The sequence below is a fragment of the Phocoena sinus genome, chromosome 19, assembly GCF_008692025.1.
Source record: "Phocoena sinus isolate mPhoSin1 chromosome 19, mPhoSin1.pri, whole genome shotgun sequence".
NCBI classification, from domain to species: domain Eukaryota; kingdom Metazoa; phylum Chordata; class Mammalia; order Artiodactyla; family Phocoenidae; genus Phocoena; species Phocoena sinus.
This window is the reverse complement of record NC_045781.1, coordinates 41,038,493-41,056,701: the sequence shown is the minus strand read 5'-3', so window position 1 is coordinate 41,056,701 and position 18,209 is coordinate 41,038,493. Positions and strand designations below refer to the sequence as shown.

The window sequence follows — 18,209 nt, the reverse complement described above, 5'->3', positions numbered from 1 at the left end:
AAGTAGAGACAGTTCCATCCCAGCCAAACTGCATTCTTGAACCCGAGACTTCCAAAAACGACACAGTTGAGAGGCCAGCAGCAGAGCCAATTTATAATTCACACCCTGAGACTGCACAGAGCCACGGCAATGGCTCCTTGCAGCTAATTTGAGCCAATTAATTATAGACTAACCTTGAAACATCATCCTATGCCGAGAAAATTATCCTTTTATGAGATGATGATTTAAAAATGACTATCAGTAACTCTTAGATCATTGATGCTGGAATTAATTATCAAAGGCAAAGGACAGTAGTGGATTACATTTCTGAGATATGACGACGTTCTGCGTGTCATTAGTGTTATCTATCTCAAGGCTGACAAAGACCCTGCAGAAATCCATGTTTGCTGGCTGTGCCTGTCCAGGTGCCCTGTCCATTTGTCCAGGCGTTAGCCGGGCAGGCAGGGCTGTGTAGTGTCTCTCAGTGGCTGCACCTCTCACTCCCAACATTGGCCTGCATCTGCCCTCTGAGATGGGGTGTTCCTTGAAGTCTCCTTACCACTGATTTTCAGGCTCTGGAGGAAACCTGGCAGGAAGCAGATGGCAGTCAAGGAGTCAGAAGACCCGGACTCAGGGCGTAACATTCCACCTGAGCGCCCTGCCCTCCCTGTAGATCCCTGACCAACACATACGCATCCCTATCAATTTCCTTCCACTGAGAAATGGAGCGACAGCTGCATCCTACCTTGTTCCTTTCTTCACACACCTGGTCCCCAAAGTGTTCTGGGGCCACAGTCATCATTCTTGTGTTAGGAGGGACAGTGGAGGCTCAGAGGCTTGATGGCAAAGCCACTCAGGGACTGACCGACACAGCAGTCCAGTCCTGGGATGGGGTCTGGTTGTCTCCTGTCTCCCCTGGCCCCCTGCTGACCTGAAACAAGAGTCATGGGAGGCCTGGGGACTTCCAGAAGAGGAAGGTCCCTGAGGCTCACTGCAAAGATGAAGTTCCCCAAAACAGGACACTCTTAGCTCAGAGCAGAAACCATCCTGGAGAGGGGCTGGGCAGTTCTGTCCCCAACTTGGTCACAGGCTCTGGGTGGTGCCAACGTTCTAGTTCAGAAAGGGAAAGAGTGCTGCCAGCCCACGGTGGACACGGGACACTCCCAGGCAGATTCTGGAGTGGCCCAGGTCGGTCAGGAACTCAGACTCAGGTGCGGTCTCTGTCCATCCCAGTCCCTTTTGGGGCTCACAGGGAAGACAGATCTTAAATGCAGGGGTTTGGTCTGACTTGCGGGCAGAACGCGGCTCCACACTCAGGACCTGGACCACAGCGGGGGCGGGGCTCACCTTGCCTTCCTGTGCCTTCAGGGTCCTGGAGAGCGAGGAAGGTCGTCGCGAGTACCTCGCCTTCCCCAGCAGCAAGAGCCCCGGGGGAGGCCAGAAGGGACGCAAAGAGCTGCTGAAGGGCAACGGCAGACGCATTGACTACATGCTGCACGGGGAGGAAGGGCTGTGCCCAGACTGGAAGGCCGTGAGTCTGGGCTGGGCTGGGCTGGGCATAGGGGACCCTAGCCCTGCACCCCTTGGCAGCACTGAGCTCTCCTCTGGAAATGGGACGTGCCCATCCAGGAGGCCTTTGGGGCCCATGGATCCTCCCACCCCTCTGCCTTCAGGAAGGTCTGGGCCAGGCCTCTCCTTTACAGGATGCCCTTTGGGTCTAACTGGGATGTTTCTCCTCCCCCCGCCCAGGAGGTGGAAGAATTCAGTTTCATCACCCAGCTGTCGGGCCTGACAGACCACCTCCCAGTGGCCATGCGACTGATGGTATCTGCGGGGGAGGAGGAGGCATAAATGGGCCAAGTCATCACGAGCAGCAGGGCCTCCGCCAGCCCTCTGAGCCGCAGTCCCTCCCTGGCCATGTCCCCTCAGCGAGCACCACCCGTGCTGGGGGAGGCGGGCAGGGGCCTGGGAGAGCTGCAGCCAGTCCTGGGTGAGCTGGAACCAGCGCTGCCCAGCACCTCTGGGCACTCGCCATGGACAGGAGTCAGGCCGGCCTTGGGAGTCCTGGCTGCCCAACCAGTGCCATTCTTTCAAATTGTTATTTTCTACAAATCTACAGCACAACCTAGTTTGTAACCCGTGGGTTAGTATGAGAACCGGGTTTCTGTACTCTTTGTATCTCTTTTCAAGCTTCGTCCAGGGTTCATTATTTTTGTCTGCTGCCATGTTGTCTCGCATGCCTGCACCCTCGCATGCACACTGCCCGCATGCCATGTGCCACGCTGTAGCCACAGACCCCTCACTCGGGCCTCACCCAAGGCCAAACTCCAAACACAATCAGAACCAGCCAAAGAAGCATTCCTGGACACACGGCCGCCGGCTCGCCACCTCCAGCCTGGACAGCTCATGAGCAGGGACCGTGAGGGCTGTGTCCAGTTACCAGCAAGCCCAGGCTCTTCCCCAGGGTCTTGCATTCAAGGGCGATTACATTTTAAAGAAAATCAAAAAAGTTAACAAAAACAACCCTTCACTTTAAAGGGTCTGCAAGCCACGAGGGAGAATGCTGCTCTTCCCAAGACAGGCACAGCAGAGCCTGGAGCCTCCCTTGGAGACTCCAATCTGGGCAATGGAGCCATAGACGGGAATCCAAGGAAAGAGCATCACTTTTTTACAGGAAAAAGGGCAACTCACGGCATTAGGGGGGAGGGGAACTTCTGGTTTTGAAAATGATAGATTTGTAGCTTCTCTTCTGTCAAAACCAACACATCCTCTTTCTGCCTGATCCTGTCTCCCCTCCGGACACCCTTCTGGTTTGGGACCAATCTTTTCCTGGGGACTGTCCCCATCCACGTGCTGGCTGAGCTCAGGAACCGTCCACCTGCCTCTGGGTGGGGCTGCGGCTCTGTCCTCCCAGGCCAATCCTCAACAGCGACCCGATCTAGGGGCCCTGGACAAAGGGGCTGGAAGCCAAGGCACAGAGCAGCCTGTCCCCTCACCAGCGTGCAGGCCGGGGGTGGCAAGGCCAATGGTCACTGCTCGCCCCAGGCAGGGAGTGATACTGGCTGGCATCCACTCTGCCACCATGTGACCAGGGCCAGCCCCAGGCACACGCGCACAGCATGGCAGAGCCTGCAGGTAAAGCCCACAGCTCCTCATCCCATGGCAGCACTGCCTCTGCCCACTGGCCTTTTTAAACTCACCTGGGGACGCCCCCCAGAGTCACGCAGGGAGGGTTTTGTCTGCTTCCAGGTGCGAGGCCCCTTCGACTCTGGGAGCTGTTACTGACAACTCCCAATGGTCTCCCCTCTTCACAGCGCCCCAACCAATGTGCCCGCCTGGCTCGAGGCCAGTTCTGCCCAACGAGGCTGGGGACACACTAGGACCATGCTGCCAGGAGCCTCCTGGTGCCAATAAGCTGATGCTGTGCCTTGTCACCCACTGAGCTGCAAGAGGGACCAAGAGGGGGCCAAGGCCAGAGGCCAGGCCTGCACTGGAGTAAGACACTCCTGAGAGCCACACTCACAGTGGCACTGGTTGGTCTGAATGCCCCTGGCTGGGGCAGCAGCTGAGCTGAGGGCCTCACTGCTTGGAGCACTTCCCTGGCCAGGCCCCCAGTCCCACCCCCCAAGTCAAGCCAGGAGGGGCTGCTCACCGTCTAGGGTGTAGTCCTCCTTGGGCTCTCTGCTGCACCCCTCCTCCAAAGCTGTGGCTCTCGAGGCCCTGGCTAGGCTTCACTGGGTCAGAGGTCTCCAATCCCAGGAGCAGCCAGGAATCTGTTCACAGGTGGAGCTCAACGGGGCAGATGTGATACCTAGATGTCTGGGCCTGAGCTGAGGCCCCTAGGCTGCGGGTCAGCTGTGTGCCCAGGACAGAAGCGGAAGCAGGGCCAGGGCTCCTGAAGCAGAGCGACTCCAGCACAGCTTTCATCCTTCAGAGGGGCCGCCTGCCTCCCAGGGCAGCTGGGGAGGAGCCAAGGCACAGTGGGCCATGCTTCTCTCCCTACTCATAGGGCGGCCTTAGGCAAGTCATACCTCCCTGTGCCTCAGTCATTTCCTGTCCTAACAAGGTCGCCTCTGCCCAGCCTGCCTAGAGTCCAGAGCAGAGCTGGCCTGGCTCCCCTCTCCCCTCGCACTGCCCTCCGGCAGGGCCTCAGCACTGAGGCCGCCATCACCCAGCCACGAGTTTCATCAAGCCTGTGCACCCCCGGGTCTATGTACAAGCCAGACTTTTCCATTTCGATTTTTAAAAAAGAAAGAAAAGAAATATCTCAGATGTTTCTGTGGCATCTAGGCCTGGGAAGGACGGACCAGGGGTCACCCAAATCCCCAAGGCTCTGCACCTGCCCCGGGCCCAGCCTCCTCCAGAGAAGGCAGGAGGCAGGGGTCAACTTTGGAAGAAAACGGTCATTTCATTCGTCCAGACCACCTTGAGTTTTAAGTATGGATATTAATCTTGATGCTTTTTAACTATTGTATTAACTTGCTGAGATTTAGAAATACTGTTTTAAAAAAGACTTTTTTAATTTCTGTATTTTTTTCTGTATTGTATCCTCATGGGACATTAGGGGTTTTATATGGTAAGCACACCTGAGGTTTTGGTAAGAACATTATCAAATATATATCCAGACGATTCTTCCCTAGAAGAAAAACAATCTTTACACCTGATAAAATATTTTGAAAAGAGAGGTGTTTTTTTTTCCTTTACTGGTGCTGAAAGGATGGATAATGAGGAAAAAATAAAACTGTGAGGCTCAAGGCTGGTGTTCTCCACTCATTTAAGTGAAAAGCTAGGCTGGGCCCTGCTCTGACTCCAAGGGGCTAGGCGGCCAGGCGGGGCTGTGGGGAGACCACTGTGGGGGGCCTGCCTTTCCTGCCTCTCCCCACAGGATGGGCACAGCCTGAGTCTGCCCTGAACCACCAGGAAACCAGGCCCCTTGGGTTCTCTTACTCCTGGAACTGGGAGTAAACAGCAGAAGGGCACCTTGAGTGTGGGAAGAAACAAGGCTAGGGCCTCCTTGGGGCTCTCTGACCTTCCCTGGCAAGGCAACGTCGGGGTGACTGCACTCATACCCATCCGCCCCAGACTTCTAGGGGACGAGGTCCTTCTGCTAAAAGGGGGGCACACGGGAAAGGGCCATACCTCCTGGCTCCCTTCTGATGGCTGGTTTCCTGGGTCTGCCTCTGAGGAACTGCTTTGGGACAGCCTCCTCCCTATCCTCTGAAAAGCAGCCTGGTGTCTAGGTGCTGGTCTTGGTCACCTGCTGGTGCTGCACATGGAGGCCAGACCCTTACAAATGTGGACTGGTGCCACTACTTAGCAAGTGAAAGGGTCTGAACTCGGTCTTTGGCCTGGCCCTGCCAGGGTCTTCAAGGCCTGGGGCCCAGCCATAAGTCTGCGACTCTGCCCCCAGAAGCCCCTCCTAGCTGAAGCAGGCAGGTGGGACTCAAAGGTCCCCAGTGCAGGCCAGGCTAGGCCAGCTCCCACGAGAGCAGCATGCCCGCCCCAGCACTGCATAGCCAAGAGCAGCCCAAGCTGCCCAGTCCAGTCACCTCTGGCTCCGCTCCCTGGTTGGGCAGGAGGGACGCTCTAGCCTTGGAGCTTTCTGAGCACTTCATAACCACTGCAGGGTGGGCTCCTTGGCCCCTCCTCAGCTCCAAAGCCATCCCCGCTTCCCACCACATCTGGAGCAAGGAGCCACAGAGCAAAAACACAAAAAGGGAAGAGGTCTCCTCCAAGCCCAGAGGCCGAGCCGGGCCCTGAAAGGAGAGGCGCCTTCACCTTCCTTCACAGAAAGCCACACCATTCAGAGCCTGGCGCCCTCAGCCACTTTATTTCTCAACAAGTGAGGGTCAGCACCCACGGTCCAGGGCATCTGAGAGCGTGAAATCCACAGTGACATCTCCAGTGTGGGGGTGGAACTCCACGGTGTAGGTGATGGTCTGGGGGCCACCTGGTGGCACTCTGGGGTCTACTGTGGTGTTGAAGAAGTACACAGCCTGCTTGCAGTGGGGGTTCCAACAACAGTACCCCTGCAGGGGAAGCAGCAAGAAGGCGGTGAGGGCTTCTGACACCCCAACACCCTCCTGGCCAGCCTCCAGCCCAGGCAGCTCGTGGTGGGAAGCTGCTGTTCAGGGCTGGGTGACCTGGGGCCACTGAGGAGTTATCATCTGGCTGAACATGCCAGGAACACCTGGAGCGCAGGCAGGTGGCACGGCGGCACCTGCTCTCAGGGCCGGCCCACTCTGGGACCCGCGCACACAGCACTACCTTGTCCTCCGCAGGCTTCAGGAGGCCGGTGCTGACCGTGCTGTCCGGGGTCAGGTGGTATTCCATCCACAGGACGGCTCCGTGGCTCCTCCCAGGCCTGGGGGTGAGGGTGGGATGGGGGGTGGGAACGTTGGGCCAAAAACAAACAGCTGCACGAGAGACTGGCTAAGCATGGTCATGGCTCCCCTCTGCTTTTCAGAAACCTCTCGTCTCTTCCACTTCCATCCTGCCCAGTTAGGAGGCTCCTAACACTCCAACTGACTAAGGCAACTCAGTAAAATGCTGAGCAAGAAGAGCCACAACCCAAAGGTCCCACTCACTCGCCACAGCCTGGCCAAATACTCAAGAGTAACCCTGGGGCAGGGCCAGCTTGCTGCCGGACCAGCCTCCTCGGCCTGAGGTCACAGAAAGGTTTGGCTCAGAAGGCTCAGAGAGGAGTCCAGGCATCAAAGTCTAGAAGATCTCTCCCAGATACTCTGGATGGCAGGCACAGATGGGCAACTGTCCTGCCTCCCCCTTGTCACAGGAGCCCAAAGGGGTTCTGGGCTCACAGCCTCCACCCAGTTAGAAGAAAGTTTTTCCTCTGGGAAGAAGCCGCCCCTCCCCATGAAGGGAGCTAGAGCTGGAGCTGGATGGGCCTGACCATGCATCACAACGACAGCCTCTGCCAATTCCTAACCTGCTTTAATTCCCAGGAGAGTTCAGGAATATGATCCACTGGGTAACCATAGCAACCAAATTCACATTTCTCTGCAGCTGTGTGTAACATGCTGCTTAGCTCAAATGGAGTCTCAGATGTGGGAGGATCTGAGAGAGCCCACTCTGGCTCGCCCTCCCCACCCAGAAGCTGTGGGGACCCACTATACACTCAGGGCCACTTCAGGAAGGGCAAGGCTGAGACAAGGACAGCCATCCCACCCACATGAAAGTGGCCAAAGTAAGTGCTTAGCCACTCGGGCAATAACTATGAGAAAACAACCCTGCCACTACCCCCACTACCCCCACCTTAGAGACCACACTCACCTCTTCAGCTCGATGGCACCCTCAGCACAGACAGGCTGCAGGGGGACCGGCTGCCGAAAATCAAAGGTCAGGATCTGCTGGGGCTCCGAGCGGCTGCGGCACGGGTACTCCCACAGTGGGTGGGGCTCGGCCTCCTTGCTCTCCCTGAAGTCGAGGGCGTGCTGAGAAGGGAAGAGGAGGTAGGGGTGTGCAGAGACAGAGCCGGGGGGCCAGGGAACAAGGCCATGTCCTCGTCTCCAGAGTTTATCTATGCCAGTGGCCCCTAACCTCCACGGCCCTGGTCCCTCAGGGTAATTGCCACAGTCACGTGGGGCAGTGGGTCCTCACAAAAGACCACAGGTGCCTAGCCCGACCAGCTGGCTTCTGTTCCTGCCACCATTCACAAGCCGTTTCCTCGGTAAGTCACTCTAAGCTTCATTATCTCCCTTTTAAAACTGGATGACTGGGAATTCCCTGGTGGCGCAGTGGTTAAGAATCTGCCTGCCAATGCAGGGTTCGATTCCTGGTCCGGGAAGACTCCACATGCCGCGGAGCAACTAAGCCCATGTGCCACAACTACTGAGCCTGCGCTCCAGAGACACCAAGCCACAACTACTGAGCCCGCGAGCCACAACTACTGAAGCCCGCATGCCTAGAGTGCGTGCTCCGCAACAAGAGAAGCCACTGCAATGAGAAGCCCGCGCACCGCAACGAAGAGTAGCCTTCCGCTCGCCGCAACTAGAGAAAGCCCACGTGCAGCAACGAAGACCCAACCCAGCCAAAAATAAAGTAAAATACAATAAAATAAATAAAATAAAATATAAAACTGGATGACACTGCCCATCTCACGAGCTACCTTGAAGACCAACTGTCTATATTGATGAAAACACCTGTCATTTGGACACTTGCCCATTCAGTGACCCTTTCTGAGCACTACAGCTGCCAGATCACCCCCATACAAGGCTCCCAGTCTAGATGGAGACAACTGGAAGACAAGCGAACACAGTGCCTGGGGGACACTGACGAGCTGAGAACAGGGCTGGGCAGGAGAGCTGCCTGGACGGGTGATCTCTAGGCTGCCTCTTGAAGGTTACACAGAAGTTGGCAGCAAAGAGGAGAGTGGACAAAGCCCAGCAGGGAAAGGGCGAAGAGCAGCACAGAGCGGGCCGAACAGTGCGGGGTGACTGCTGGGGTGGGAGTAAGGGCTCAGGGAGCCTTACAGGGTTTTCCCGCAGGGGACAGACAGGGCCAGACTTCGGATCTAGAGAGTCACCTGGGCTCCCTGCGGAGGAAGGCTGACTGGGAGAGGCAGGAGGGTACATGGTCAGACAACGAGAAATCAAAGTGCCCCAGACCAGACCAGCAGCAGCGGGGGAAGAAAACTGGCTCACAAAGGACCTGATGGTTATGGAACCCAACAACCAACTGCAAGGGAAGGTGAAGACTTGTCCGGGAAGTTGCTGGGGCCCTGAGCCCAGCAGGCAGGTATGAAGTGGCAGCAGGTCTAGGACAGGAGCACTGGAAGGGGCCAGGCTCAGGGAGGGGAAAGAGAAGATGGATTCTGGAAGCATCAGGTCACAGTGCTTGAAGTCATCTCAGTGGAGAATCCACAGCTCTTAGCTATTTGGTCTGAGCTCAGGAGAGATGCAGACACTGGCCAGCAAAGAGAGAAGATGGGGACAGCTATGGGGGTCTGGGCAGGGGCCTGGGGGAGACCTAGAACACAGGACACATTAGGGGATGAGAAGAGGGGAGGAATCCGGGAAGGAGCCTGAGAAGTGGCCAGGGGGAGCCCAGGTGTGCAGTGGTTTCTAGAAGAATCGAACAGTCAGTGGTCTGCTGTGGAGAGGCAGGTAAGATGGAAACTGAAAATGTCCACTGGATTTATTTACTTAAAATATGTTTACACAAGTAATCCACAATCACTGTAGAAAATTGTAAACAGAAAGATAAGCAAAATGAGGAAAATATTAACCACTTCCTAATCACACAACTAACATTTTGGTGTCCACTGCTCCACCCCTTTTTCTCTGCATGTGCAAATTTTTTTCTAATTAAAAAGAAATCGGGGCGACTTCCCTGGTGGCACACTGGTTAAGAATCAGCCTGCCAATGCAGGGGACATGGGTTCAAGCCCTGGTCTGGGAAGATCCCACAGGCCGCAGAGCAACTAAGCCTGTGCGCCACAACTACTGAGCCTGCGCTCTAGAACCCGCATTCTAGAGCCCGCGAGCCACAACTACTGAGCCCATGTGCCACAACTACTGAAGCCCACGCACCTAGAGCCTGTGCTCCGCAATAAGAGAAGCGACCACAACGAGAAGCCCGTGCACTGCAACAAAGAGTCGCCCCCGCTCGCCACAACTAGAGAAAGCCCGTGTGCAGCAACGAAGACCCAACACAGCCAAAAATAAATAAATAAATTTATACTATATTATTTTTAAAAAATTAATATTGTACACAATTTTTAAAGGTTACTTTCCATTTATAGTTATTACACGTGTGAATTTTCTTAATACATAAAAATGGGATGGTGCTCCCTGCCCTGCCCTTCTAACGGGGCTCATGACTCTTCACATCCATCCTGGCTGAGCCAAATATCGCTGGCACTTTCATGACTGCTCTGGGTTCTGGGAGATGCAGATCCTGGTGGCTGACTTGATACCCTACTGATGTACAAATAACCCTGCAGGACCTTCCTTGCACATCCCACCCCCCTCCATGCTCTAGCACTTTCCCCTGGAATGGAGTCCCCAGAATGAAAATAGCTGGCTCAGAAGGTTGCCAAAATTGCCTTCTAGAGAGACCGTCCGAAAAGAGAACAAGCTGCTGACACTGGTAGGAATGGTTCCAGTGGCCTGGTGGTGGACAGGCCCCAACCCAAAATTCTGATTCAGGGATTACAGCCCAGGGCCTAGAATGGCCTAATACCAGCCAGACTTGGAGACCCAATGGCTCTCAGGTTCATGCTCATGGTGAACCAAGTAGAACGGATACACCTGCCCTCGCTGCCCCCAACAGAGGAGCTCTCTGCATGCTGCCTGTACTGCCCAACCCAGGTCCCTCCATGGAAGCCACATATCCCCATCAGAAGCCTGTGGCCATGTGGAGTGGGTGGGTGGAACACTGTGGGTGGGAGCTGTGGCCCTGCCTACCTTAATCATATCATCCATGATGTGCACATTGAAGCCTTCACAGTCACCACAGGGGCTCCGGATCCTCCACAGGTCCTGTAAGGAAGGCACAGCCTTACTGACACCCACCCAGCCAGGGCACACCAATATCCACACTCACCCAATGGGGGCGGGTGGGCAGGCACGCCAAGGGCTCTGTGGGACAGCCCAGAGATGTCCACACCCACCCAGGCACACGGAAGTGTGGTGACAAGAGCAGGAAGGGTAAGTGAGGTCAGGCTGGGGGGCTGCCCCAGGTCCAAACCTGAAGCACATCTTGCTGCTCCCGCAGGCCTGGAAGAAATGCCCACAGTTGAATGGGCCCAGAGACACCAAAGACCCAGGATAGTTCCTCAAACCTGTAAAGCCCCCCATGATCCCAAGCCCTCTCCCATGAGGGACAATCGGCCAGAGCTACCAGGATAGTGTCTCTCCCTCCTTGTCCATCCTGAACACCGGTTCATTGGGAAGAGCTCTATCAACCAGTTCTCGAGGCTCTACGCCTATAAAGAGAGCGTGAGGACAGGATCCCCGGAGGGGACCAGAGGTGCACTCTGGCCAGTCAACGTTGCATTCTCTGTCTCTTGGACGTATGCCTAGGAACAGTGTCATTCTCCACATTCCCTCTTTGGCCATGAAAACCAGAATTTACATGGAATCTGATCAAGTGAATAAAAAACACAAAAGAAATGCCCAGAAAATTAAGTGATGGAACCACTAAGCTACCAATGGATAAAGCCGTTCTTATCAAAGAAATATCAAACGACATTCACGCTACATTTCAGGTTAAAAGCATTTCAAAATCCTTTTAATAAAAAATGCCTTTCCCAAAATGACTTTGTGACTGTGGTTCTGCTTTGATGAGAAAATTAAAATGAAGGTTTTCAATTTTTCTCGCATAAAGAAGCTGACTCGCCCATCTCAAAATGCTTTTAACAACGGGAGCCTCAGCTCTCTTTTTTTTTTTTTGCCAGAACAGTCACTTTATTAATAGGAAGAGGGGGCCAGGCCTCTCAGCCCAGCGTGGCGCGGGCTGTGTGTGAGGTATGGTAACAGAATTGGAGCCTCAGCTCTTAATAAGAGCAGAGCAAGCTGAACAGCTTATCTTCTGAAACTCTTAATTTATATTTTAAAATTATTCTGATAAACCATAATTGTAAAATGACAACACACAGCCATTTCCATTTCATGTGCCAAATTACTTCATTTTTACAAAGGCAAGCCTCTTCTATTCAGCCCTGCAGTGTGATGACACAGAAAAACAGAGGCCCAAACTATTAAGACCCTAGTTGCTCCATCTGCAACCAAAGTCTTTACAAGAAAACAAGGTCCCCCCATCCCCTGCCCGAAAACTTCTGGGTAGCCTACCCTGAACTCCACGACCATCATGTGCAGCGAGGCAGCCTGGGGCATCACCACAGCGCCAGGCGCCAGGTGCCTGTCCACAGCAGTCCGTACATACCAGAAGTACAGGTTGTGCCATGGAAGCAGGCTGGTGGTGAAGAACGGCTCACCCAGGAGGAGAGAAACCTGGCGATCAGAGCAAGAAGCAGGACCAGGGCGTCAGAAGGATTCGGCTGAGGAGTAAAGGACAGGTTACAAGTTTCACAGGCACATTCGTTCATTCATTCACTCACCCACTTGGTCAGTCAGTCAGTCAACAAGCATGTCAAGGTCTGCACCTGCCCTTGAGGATACAAAGATGAGAAACAGACATGAGCCCTGCCCTCAGGAGTGCAGAGTGGAAGGGGCAGCAGACAAGGCTGGGGGCCGTCCTCAGAGAGTGCAGTAAGCTCTGACAGAAGCAAGGAAGGGGCTCGTGGAGAGACTCTAGAGGTAAGAGCATAGGGAAGGGCTTCCAGGATGGCATCCTGTAAACCCTACTCAAAGCCTTATCATGACAATTTACTATCAGCGCTAGTCTGTCTCCTTCACCAGGCTCGGAGACCACACAAGTAGGGACAGAGAAGTGGCAGCACAGTATTCCCAGCACAGCACCTGGCCCAGAGCAGATGGTCAGTGAAGGTTTGCTGATTAGATGAATAAATGCATGAACAGGAGACAGAAAAGCAAAGGAGTAGGGATTACAGGCAGAGGGATGGGCAGAAGCAAAAGCAGGGGTGTGAAATAGAGCAAGGCCCTTTTGGGAGCTTGTCAGACGAGCAGGTGGGGTAGGACAGTAAAGAAAGGGTGAGGCCACAGAGGTGGAGAGAAGCCAGGTCACCAAAGGCAGCTGATGACAGGTAAAGGGGACTGGACTCTGCCCTGGAGGCAAGAGGGGATCACGAAAAGCTTTAATCAGGGTTTAGTATGAGAAGGAATGTGCTTTAGAAAGATCCCTCAGGAGTTCCCTGGTGGCCTAGTGGTTAGAATTCTGGGCTTTCACTGCTGTGGCCCACGTTCAATCCCTGACTGGGGAACTGAGAGATCCCACAAGCCACACAGTGTGGCAAAAAAAAGAAAAAAGAAAGATCCCCAAAGTATGTAGGAAGTAGGGAGGCTACCTGCAGGTGGAGCTGGGGACAGGACATGACTTGGGCGAGCACTGCTATAGTCCAGGCAAGGAGTAGGGAGTCTGTGTCAAAGGGAGGAGAACCAGACAGCAGAGGCTGAGGAACCAGACCACCCAGGGCTGGGCCCAAGCAGACAGGCATCAAGGACAGGGCCAGTCCAAGATGACACATGGGTTCCTAGTTGAGCTGACAGAGATGCAGAAGGAAACAACGAAAACAGAAAGGGGTTGGCCCTGTGTATTCCCTGCTCCCCCAATACTGAGGCAAGAATGCCCACTCTCACCACGTCTACTCAACAGTGACCTGGAGTCTACCCAGTGCACCATATCAATGGCTTTCAGAATTTAAATTTTCTTTCTCTTTTTTTTTTTTTGGCCGTGCCGTGCGGCTTGTGGGATCTTAGTTCCCCAACCAGGGACTGAACTCATGCCCCCTGCAGTGGAAGCGTGGAGTCCTAACCATTGGACCGCCAGGGAATTCTCTAAATATCTTTTTAATCCTCATCTATAAGGGAAAGAAAGAGCAACTTGTACACGAATGATCAGAGCAGCATCCTTCATGGGAGCCAAAAAGGAGAAACCACCCAAATGTCCATAAACTGTCCATCAATATGGATAAATAAATGTCCATCAGTATGGACAAATAAAATGTGGTACAGCCATACAGTGGAGTATTATTCAGCAGCAAAAATAAATGAAAATGAAGTATTGATTTATGCTGTAACATGAATGAACTTTGAAAGAAGCCACCTACGAAGGACTATACATCACGTGATTCCATTTATATGAAATGTCCAGAATTGGCACATCCCTACAGAAGGAAAACAGGCTAGTGGCTGCCTAGGGCTGGGAGGCTGGGGATAAATAAGGAGTGACTGCTAATGGGCAAGGAGTTTCTTTCTGGGTGATGGAAATGTTCTAAAATTGATTGTGGTGATGGCCGCATAATCTTATGAATATACTAAATCACTGAACCGTACACTTTGCTGCATGAACCATAGCTCAGAAAGAAAGCTGTTCTTAAAAAAAAGGCATGGGAGGAAAACAGGCAAAAGGCTTAAATAGATATTTCACTAAACAAGATATAGAATAGCTTATAAGCACATGAAAAGGTATTCAACATTATTAGTCATTAGGCAAACACAACTCAAAACTACGAGACATCACCACACACCCACTAAAATGGCTATACTAAAAAAAAAAAAAAAAAGAGGGCTTCCCTGGTGGCGCAGTGGTTGAGAGTCCGCCTGCTGATGCAGGGGACATGGGTTCGTGCCCCGGTCTGGGAAGATCCCACATGCCGCGGGGAAGCTAGGCCCGTGAGCCATGGCCGCTGAGCCTGTGCGTCCGGAGCCTGTGCTCCGCAACGGGAGAGGCCACAACAGTGAGGGGCCCACGTACCGCAAAAAAAAAAGAGAGACAATATGAAGTGTTGGTAAAGATATGGAGAAACTGGAACCCTCATACATTACTGGTTGGGATATAAAATGGTATACCCGCTTTGGACAACAGTTTAATAGTTTATTTAAAAGTTAAACAGTGAATTCCACTGCGGTCCAGTGGTTAAGACTCGGCACTTTCACTGCTGAGGGCCCAGGTTCAATCCCTGGTCAGGGAACTAATATCCCACAAGCCATATGGCACAGCAAAAAAAGAAGTTAAACAAAAATATCACACAACCCAGCAATTCCAAGCCTAGGTATCTAAGGGAACCGAAAACACAAACCCTCACAAAGACTTAACATACCCATGCTCACAGTAGCATTATTCATAATAGTCAAAAACTGGAAACAATCCAAATGTCCACCAACAAGTGAATGGGTAAACCAAATATCACACAGTCATACCCTGGAACACTACTCAGCATTGAAAAGGAACAAAATACTGACACATTCTACAACATGGATGAACCTTTCAGCCATGAACAGTGAAATAAGCCTGACACAAAAGACCATATATTGTATTATTCCACTCACATGAAATGCCAAGAAAAGGCAAAGGTACAGAGAGAGAAACCACATCAGCGGCTGCCTGGGGCTAGGGGCTGGGTGATGGAAGTTCTAAAACTAGACAGTGTGACAGTTATATAATTCTCTATATTTACTAAAAAATCTTCAAATTGTACACTTGGAATGGGTTAATTTTATGGTATGTCAATTATATCTCAATAAAGGGGTTAAAAAAAATGTTGGCAAGAAAGATGACAGGTTCCAGCTTGAAGGGCCTGTGGGATATGTGAGATTTGAAGACCCGGCTTGGACACCCACGATTCCCACATAGGAAGGGATGTGATGGTCCCGAGAGGAGATGCAACAGAAGAGGAGAGGACAGACAAGGAGAGAGCACCAAGGACACCTGCAGGGAAGGATCAAGTGAAGGAAGAGAGACCGATGAAGGACTGAGAAGGAGCAGCCAGAAAGAGAAGAGGAAACCCTGGAAAGGCAGCCTCTTAAGGGCCTAAAGAGAAGTATGTTGAGGAGGGAGAGGCCCCTGTTGTGAGGGTGCAGGAGGCCAGCGAGATGAAGCGGCAAGGAGACCGTGTCTAGTAGCCAAGGTTACTGAGGGCCGGGAGCAGTTTCGGAGGCACACGGGGGACTGAGGAACAGATGGGAGGCGGAAGCGTGCACAGCAGTGCTGTGAAGGGAAAAGGGAGGGGACACGATGTGCCGAAGTCGCTCTTAGCAGAGATCGTCTGCCGTTGCTGAAGGAGCAGCCATGAGCCACTTGAGAGCTGCACAAGTATTTGCTCAGCAGGCATCTCTGCAAACCTCACCACATCCTCAACAGCGGCGAGTCATTAGCTGGTGAGTGACTGGGGGACACACAGTGAGGTCCGGAGAAGGGGGCAGTCAGGCTGTCTCAGAGCCGTGCTGTCCAGAGCAAACGCAGAGCACTCACTACTTACCTTTTTACCCTCCAAGTCTGCAGGTGTTAATAATTCAGGCCGTTTCTCTATTATATTAATTTTATCTTCCAAGTGGTTAGCCTTGAAGATCTTAGAGAGAAAACAAAACTATTGTTTTTGTCCAGAAAAAGAACATCTCAGTTCCTTTATCTGTGTGCAGTTCTCTGGCCAAACAGTTCTGGAGCACCACTTTCAGCTGCTTTGCAGAACTTCTCCCATCCAAAGGCCTCCTACAGACCTCAGATGAGATGAGGAGCAAAATGTCATAAGAGCAAAAGAAATTTCTCTTGCAGGCACATTGGCAAGACTTAGCTGTAGGCTTGTAGTTCTGGTGGAGGTAGGTTATCCTTCAGAGAGGGAATCACTGGCCAGGAGGAGAAACACTGTCACAGAACCAACCAGTCAGGTCAGTTTGTGAGCAGTGACTCCATGGGCGCTGGTGCCCCAGAAACAAATCTCAAATTCAGTTCTATCACCACAAAGACTTTAGTTTTTTTCATTTTATGTGAAGTGAGGAGAGAAGCCTAAACATCTTCAGCCACAACAAAGTAGAGTCTAAACGCTCACTGCTATTCAACAACAGCCCTAGAAGACTTCCAGGCCAGCTCTCGACTCAGGAGTCACAAGAACTTCACTGGCAGCTCCTACTTCTCCCAGTTCCCTTGGTACCAGCACTGCTTCAAAGTGATCAATCCCAGACTCAGGAAGGCAGGCCCCACAGGTCCCCTCATTATTTCAGTAACAACAATTATCACTTACTTTTTTCATCAGTCTATGAGAAGCTGCTGAATTCTCTATCGTAAATACCTGAAGAGGATACCATGCTATTAGTTGTAGGAGGTGCACTTAACAGAGAAAGAAAACAAAGATTAAAATGCAACTCCAGGGCTTCCCTGGTGGCACAGTGGTTGAGAGTCCGCCTGCTGATGCAGGGAACACGGGTTCGTGCCCCGGTCCAGGAAGATCCCACATGCCGCGGAGCGGCTGGGCCCATGAGCCCATGAGCCATGGCCGCTGAGCCTGCGCGTCCGGAGCCTGTGCTCCGCAGCGGGAGAGGCCACAACAGTGACAGGCCCGCATACCGCAAAAAAAAAAAAAAAAAAAAGTAAAATGCAACTCCAAGGCAGAGGACAACATCTAACTAACTCTACCTGTGCTCATTATCCCCCTGGGACAGTACAACATTCTGCGCTGAGCCTAGCGAGGTGGCAGACTCAGACTCGGGAGCTGTGGCGATGGGGCAACAGCTATAGCCTGACTCCTGCCCGCACACGAGGCAACAACCCCTTAGCCACCAACACAAGCATGCCTGCCACATATGTGGCAGCTGCACTTGAAAGAGCTTTAGTCACAAAACCATGTACCCAGACCACATGACACCCGAACTCAAGAGCGGCCGTCAGGAACCTGGTAGAAGGCACATGTCCAGTACCTGCTCTGCCCCAAGGTGATGGGCCAGTATGGAGAGCAGACTGCCATCACTGATGCACAGGCAGACACTGTCCGGCTTAAGCACCTGCAGAAAAGAACAACCTCAGCACAGATTTTCTTACAATGTCAAGAAATTCCTGTTGACAAACTGACAGGAACATTTCCCATCTGACCCCCTAACTCACTCTGTGATTATTCAATCTTTGATTTCCTCCTCACTCCAACCCCCACACAGCCCGGCTGGATCTTCCTATGCCCTCACACAAGTCATACCTGCCTCCCAGGCTCAGGTGGTAACCAGCCCCCCACTCCAACACAACCACCTCCCTCACCTCTCCCCACCATCAGGAAAGACTGTCCTCAAGCCATCCTAGAGGGCCCAGCTGAAGGGCTGCCCTGTTTATCAGAGGCAACCTCCCAATCCACAACCACAGGCCTCTTCCCTACCTGGTCACAGCACAGAAAGCTGTAGGCATGTCAAATGACTCCCCAAAGCAGGAATGCCTTTATGGGTCAACAGACCCCTCTGAGAGAAACTTAGGATGGTTGGGACCCTCCCTCCCCCAAAAAATGCATGCATATGCATACGTGCACACATATTTTTCTGCATATGACTCCAAGGGGTCCAGAGACCCCCGTCCAAACCTTGTGTGTGGTCCCCAGGCTGAGAGACCCCTTCTACAGGTAGCAGGGAGCAAAGGTCTTTCAGGAGAGTTACATGACAAAATTTACATTCTAGAAAATTTTAGAAAGGAAGCAGGAGATGAGAGGAATAATGGGGTGGCTGAATCCACAAGGATCACACAAAGGAATTGCTGGTGACCATAAAGGCAAAGTGTCCAGAGGTAAGGCAGGGGCCAGGGAGAGGCTTCCATAGAAGAGCAGAGAACAAGCCCTCAGGTAGTCCAGAAACAAGCTCCCTGGCCTCTGCCCAAATGCC

General features: G+C 52.7%; 2 protein-coding genes and 1 long non-coding RNA gene across 7 annotated transcripts in view; 1 reads left to right on the top strand and 2 right to left on the bottom strand.

Moving 5' to 3' along the window:
* SMPD3 (sphingomyelin phosphodiesterase 3) overlaps positions 1–4,492 on the top strand; it is an 81,675-nt gene extending 77,183 nt beyond the window's left edge. For 2 of the 3 annotated variants that reach the window (XM_032613824.1, XM_032613823.1), the window contains exon 7: positions 1,348–4,492. In XM_032613824.1, the coding sequence (XP_032469715.1) occupies positions 1,348–1,771 (424 nt within the window). In that variant the 3' untranslated portion in view covers positions 1,772–4,492. The remainder of the gene's footprint in view (positions 1–1,347) is intronic. The other variant, XM_032613825.1, reaches the window with a different exon arrangement.
* Positions 67–1,351, bottom strand: LOC116744295. The gene is made up of 2 exons (XR_004347005.1): positions 725–1,351; positions 67–565 (listed from the first exon to the last, which is right to left on the bottom strand). It is a non-coding gene; the product is annotated as an uncharacterized LOC116744295 (long non-coding RNA).
* Positions 4,493–5,789: 1,297 nt separating the features above from the next.
* Positions 5,790–18,209, bottom strand: part of PRMT7 (protein arginine methyltransferase 7) — a 46,932-nt gene continuing 34,512 nt past the window's right edge. For all 3 annotated transcript variants that reach the window (XM_032613821.1, XM_032613822.1, XM_032613820.1), the window contains exons 11-18: positions 17,271–17,354; positions 16,598–16,645; positions 15,839–15,928; positions 11,790–11,951; positions 10,404–10,478; positions 7,270–7,430; positions 6,247–6,343; positions 5,790–6,008 (exon numbers count right to left, since the gene is read on the bottom strand). In XM_032613821.1, the coding sequence (XP_032469712.1) occupies positions 5,829–6,008; positions 6,247–6,343; positions 7,270–7,430; positions 10,404–10,478; positions 11,790–11,951; positions 15,839–15,928; positions 16,598–16,645; positions 17,271–17,354 (897 nt within the window). In that variant the 3' untranslated portion in view covers positions 5,790–5,828. The remainder of the gene's footprint in view (positions 6,009–6,246; positions 6,344–7,269; positions 7,431–10,403; positions 10,479–11,789; positions 11,952–15,838; positions 15,929–16,597; positions 16,646–17,270; positions 17,355–18,209) is intronic.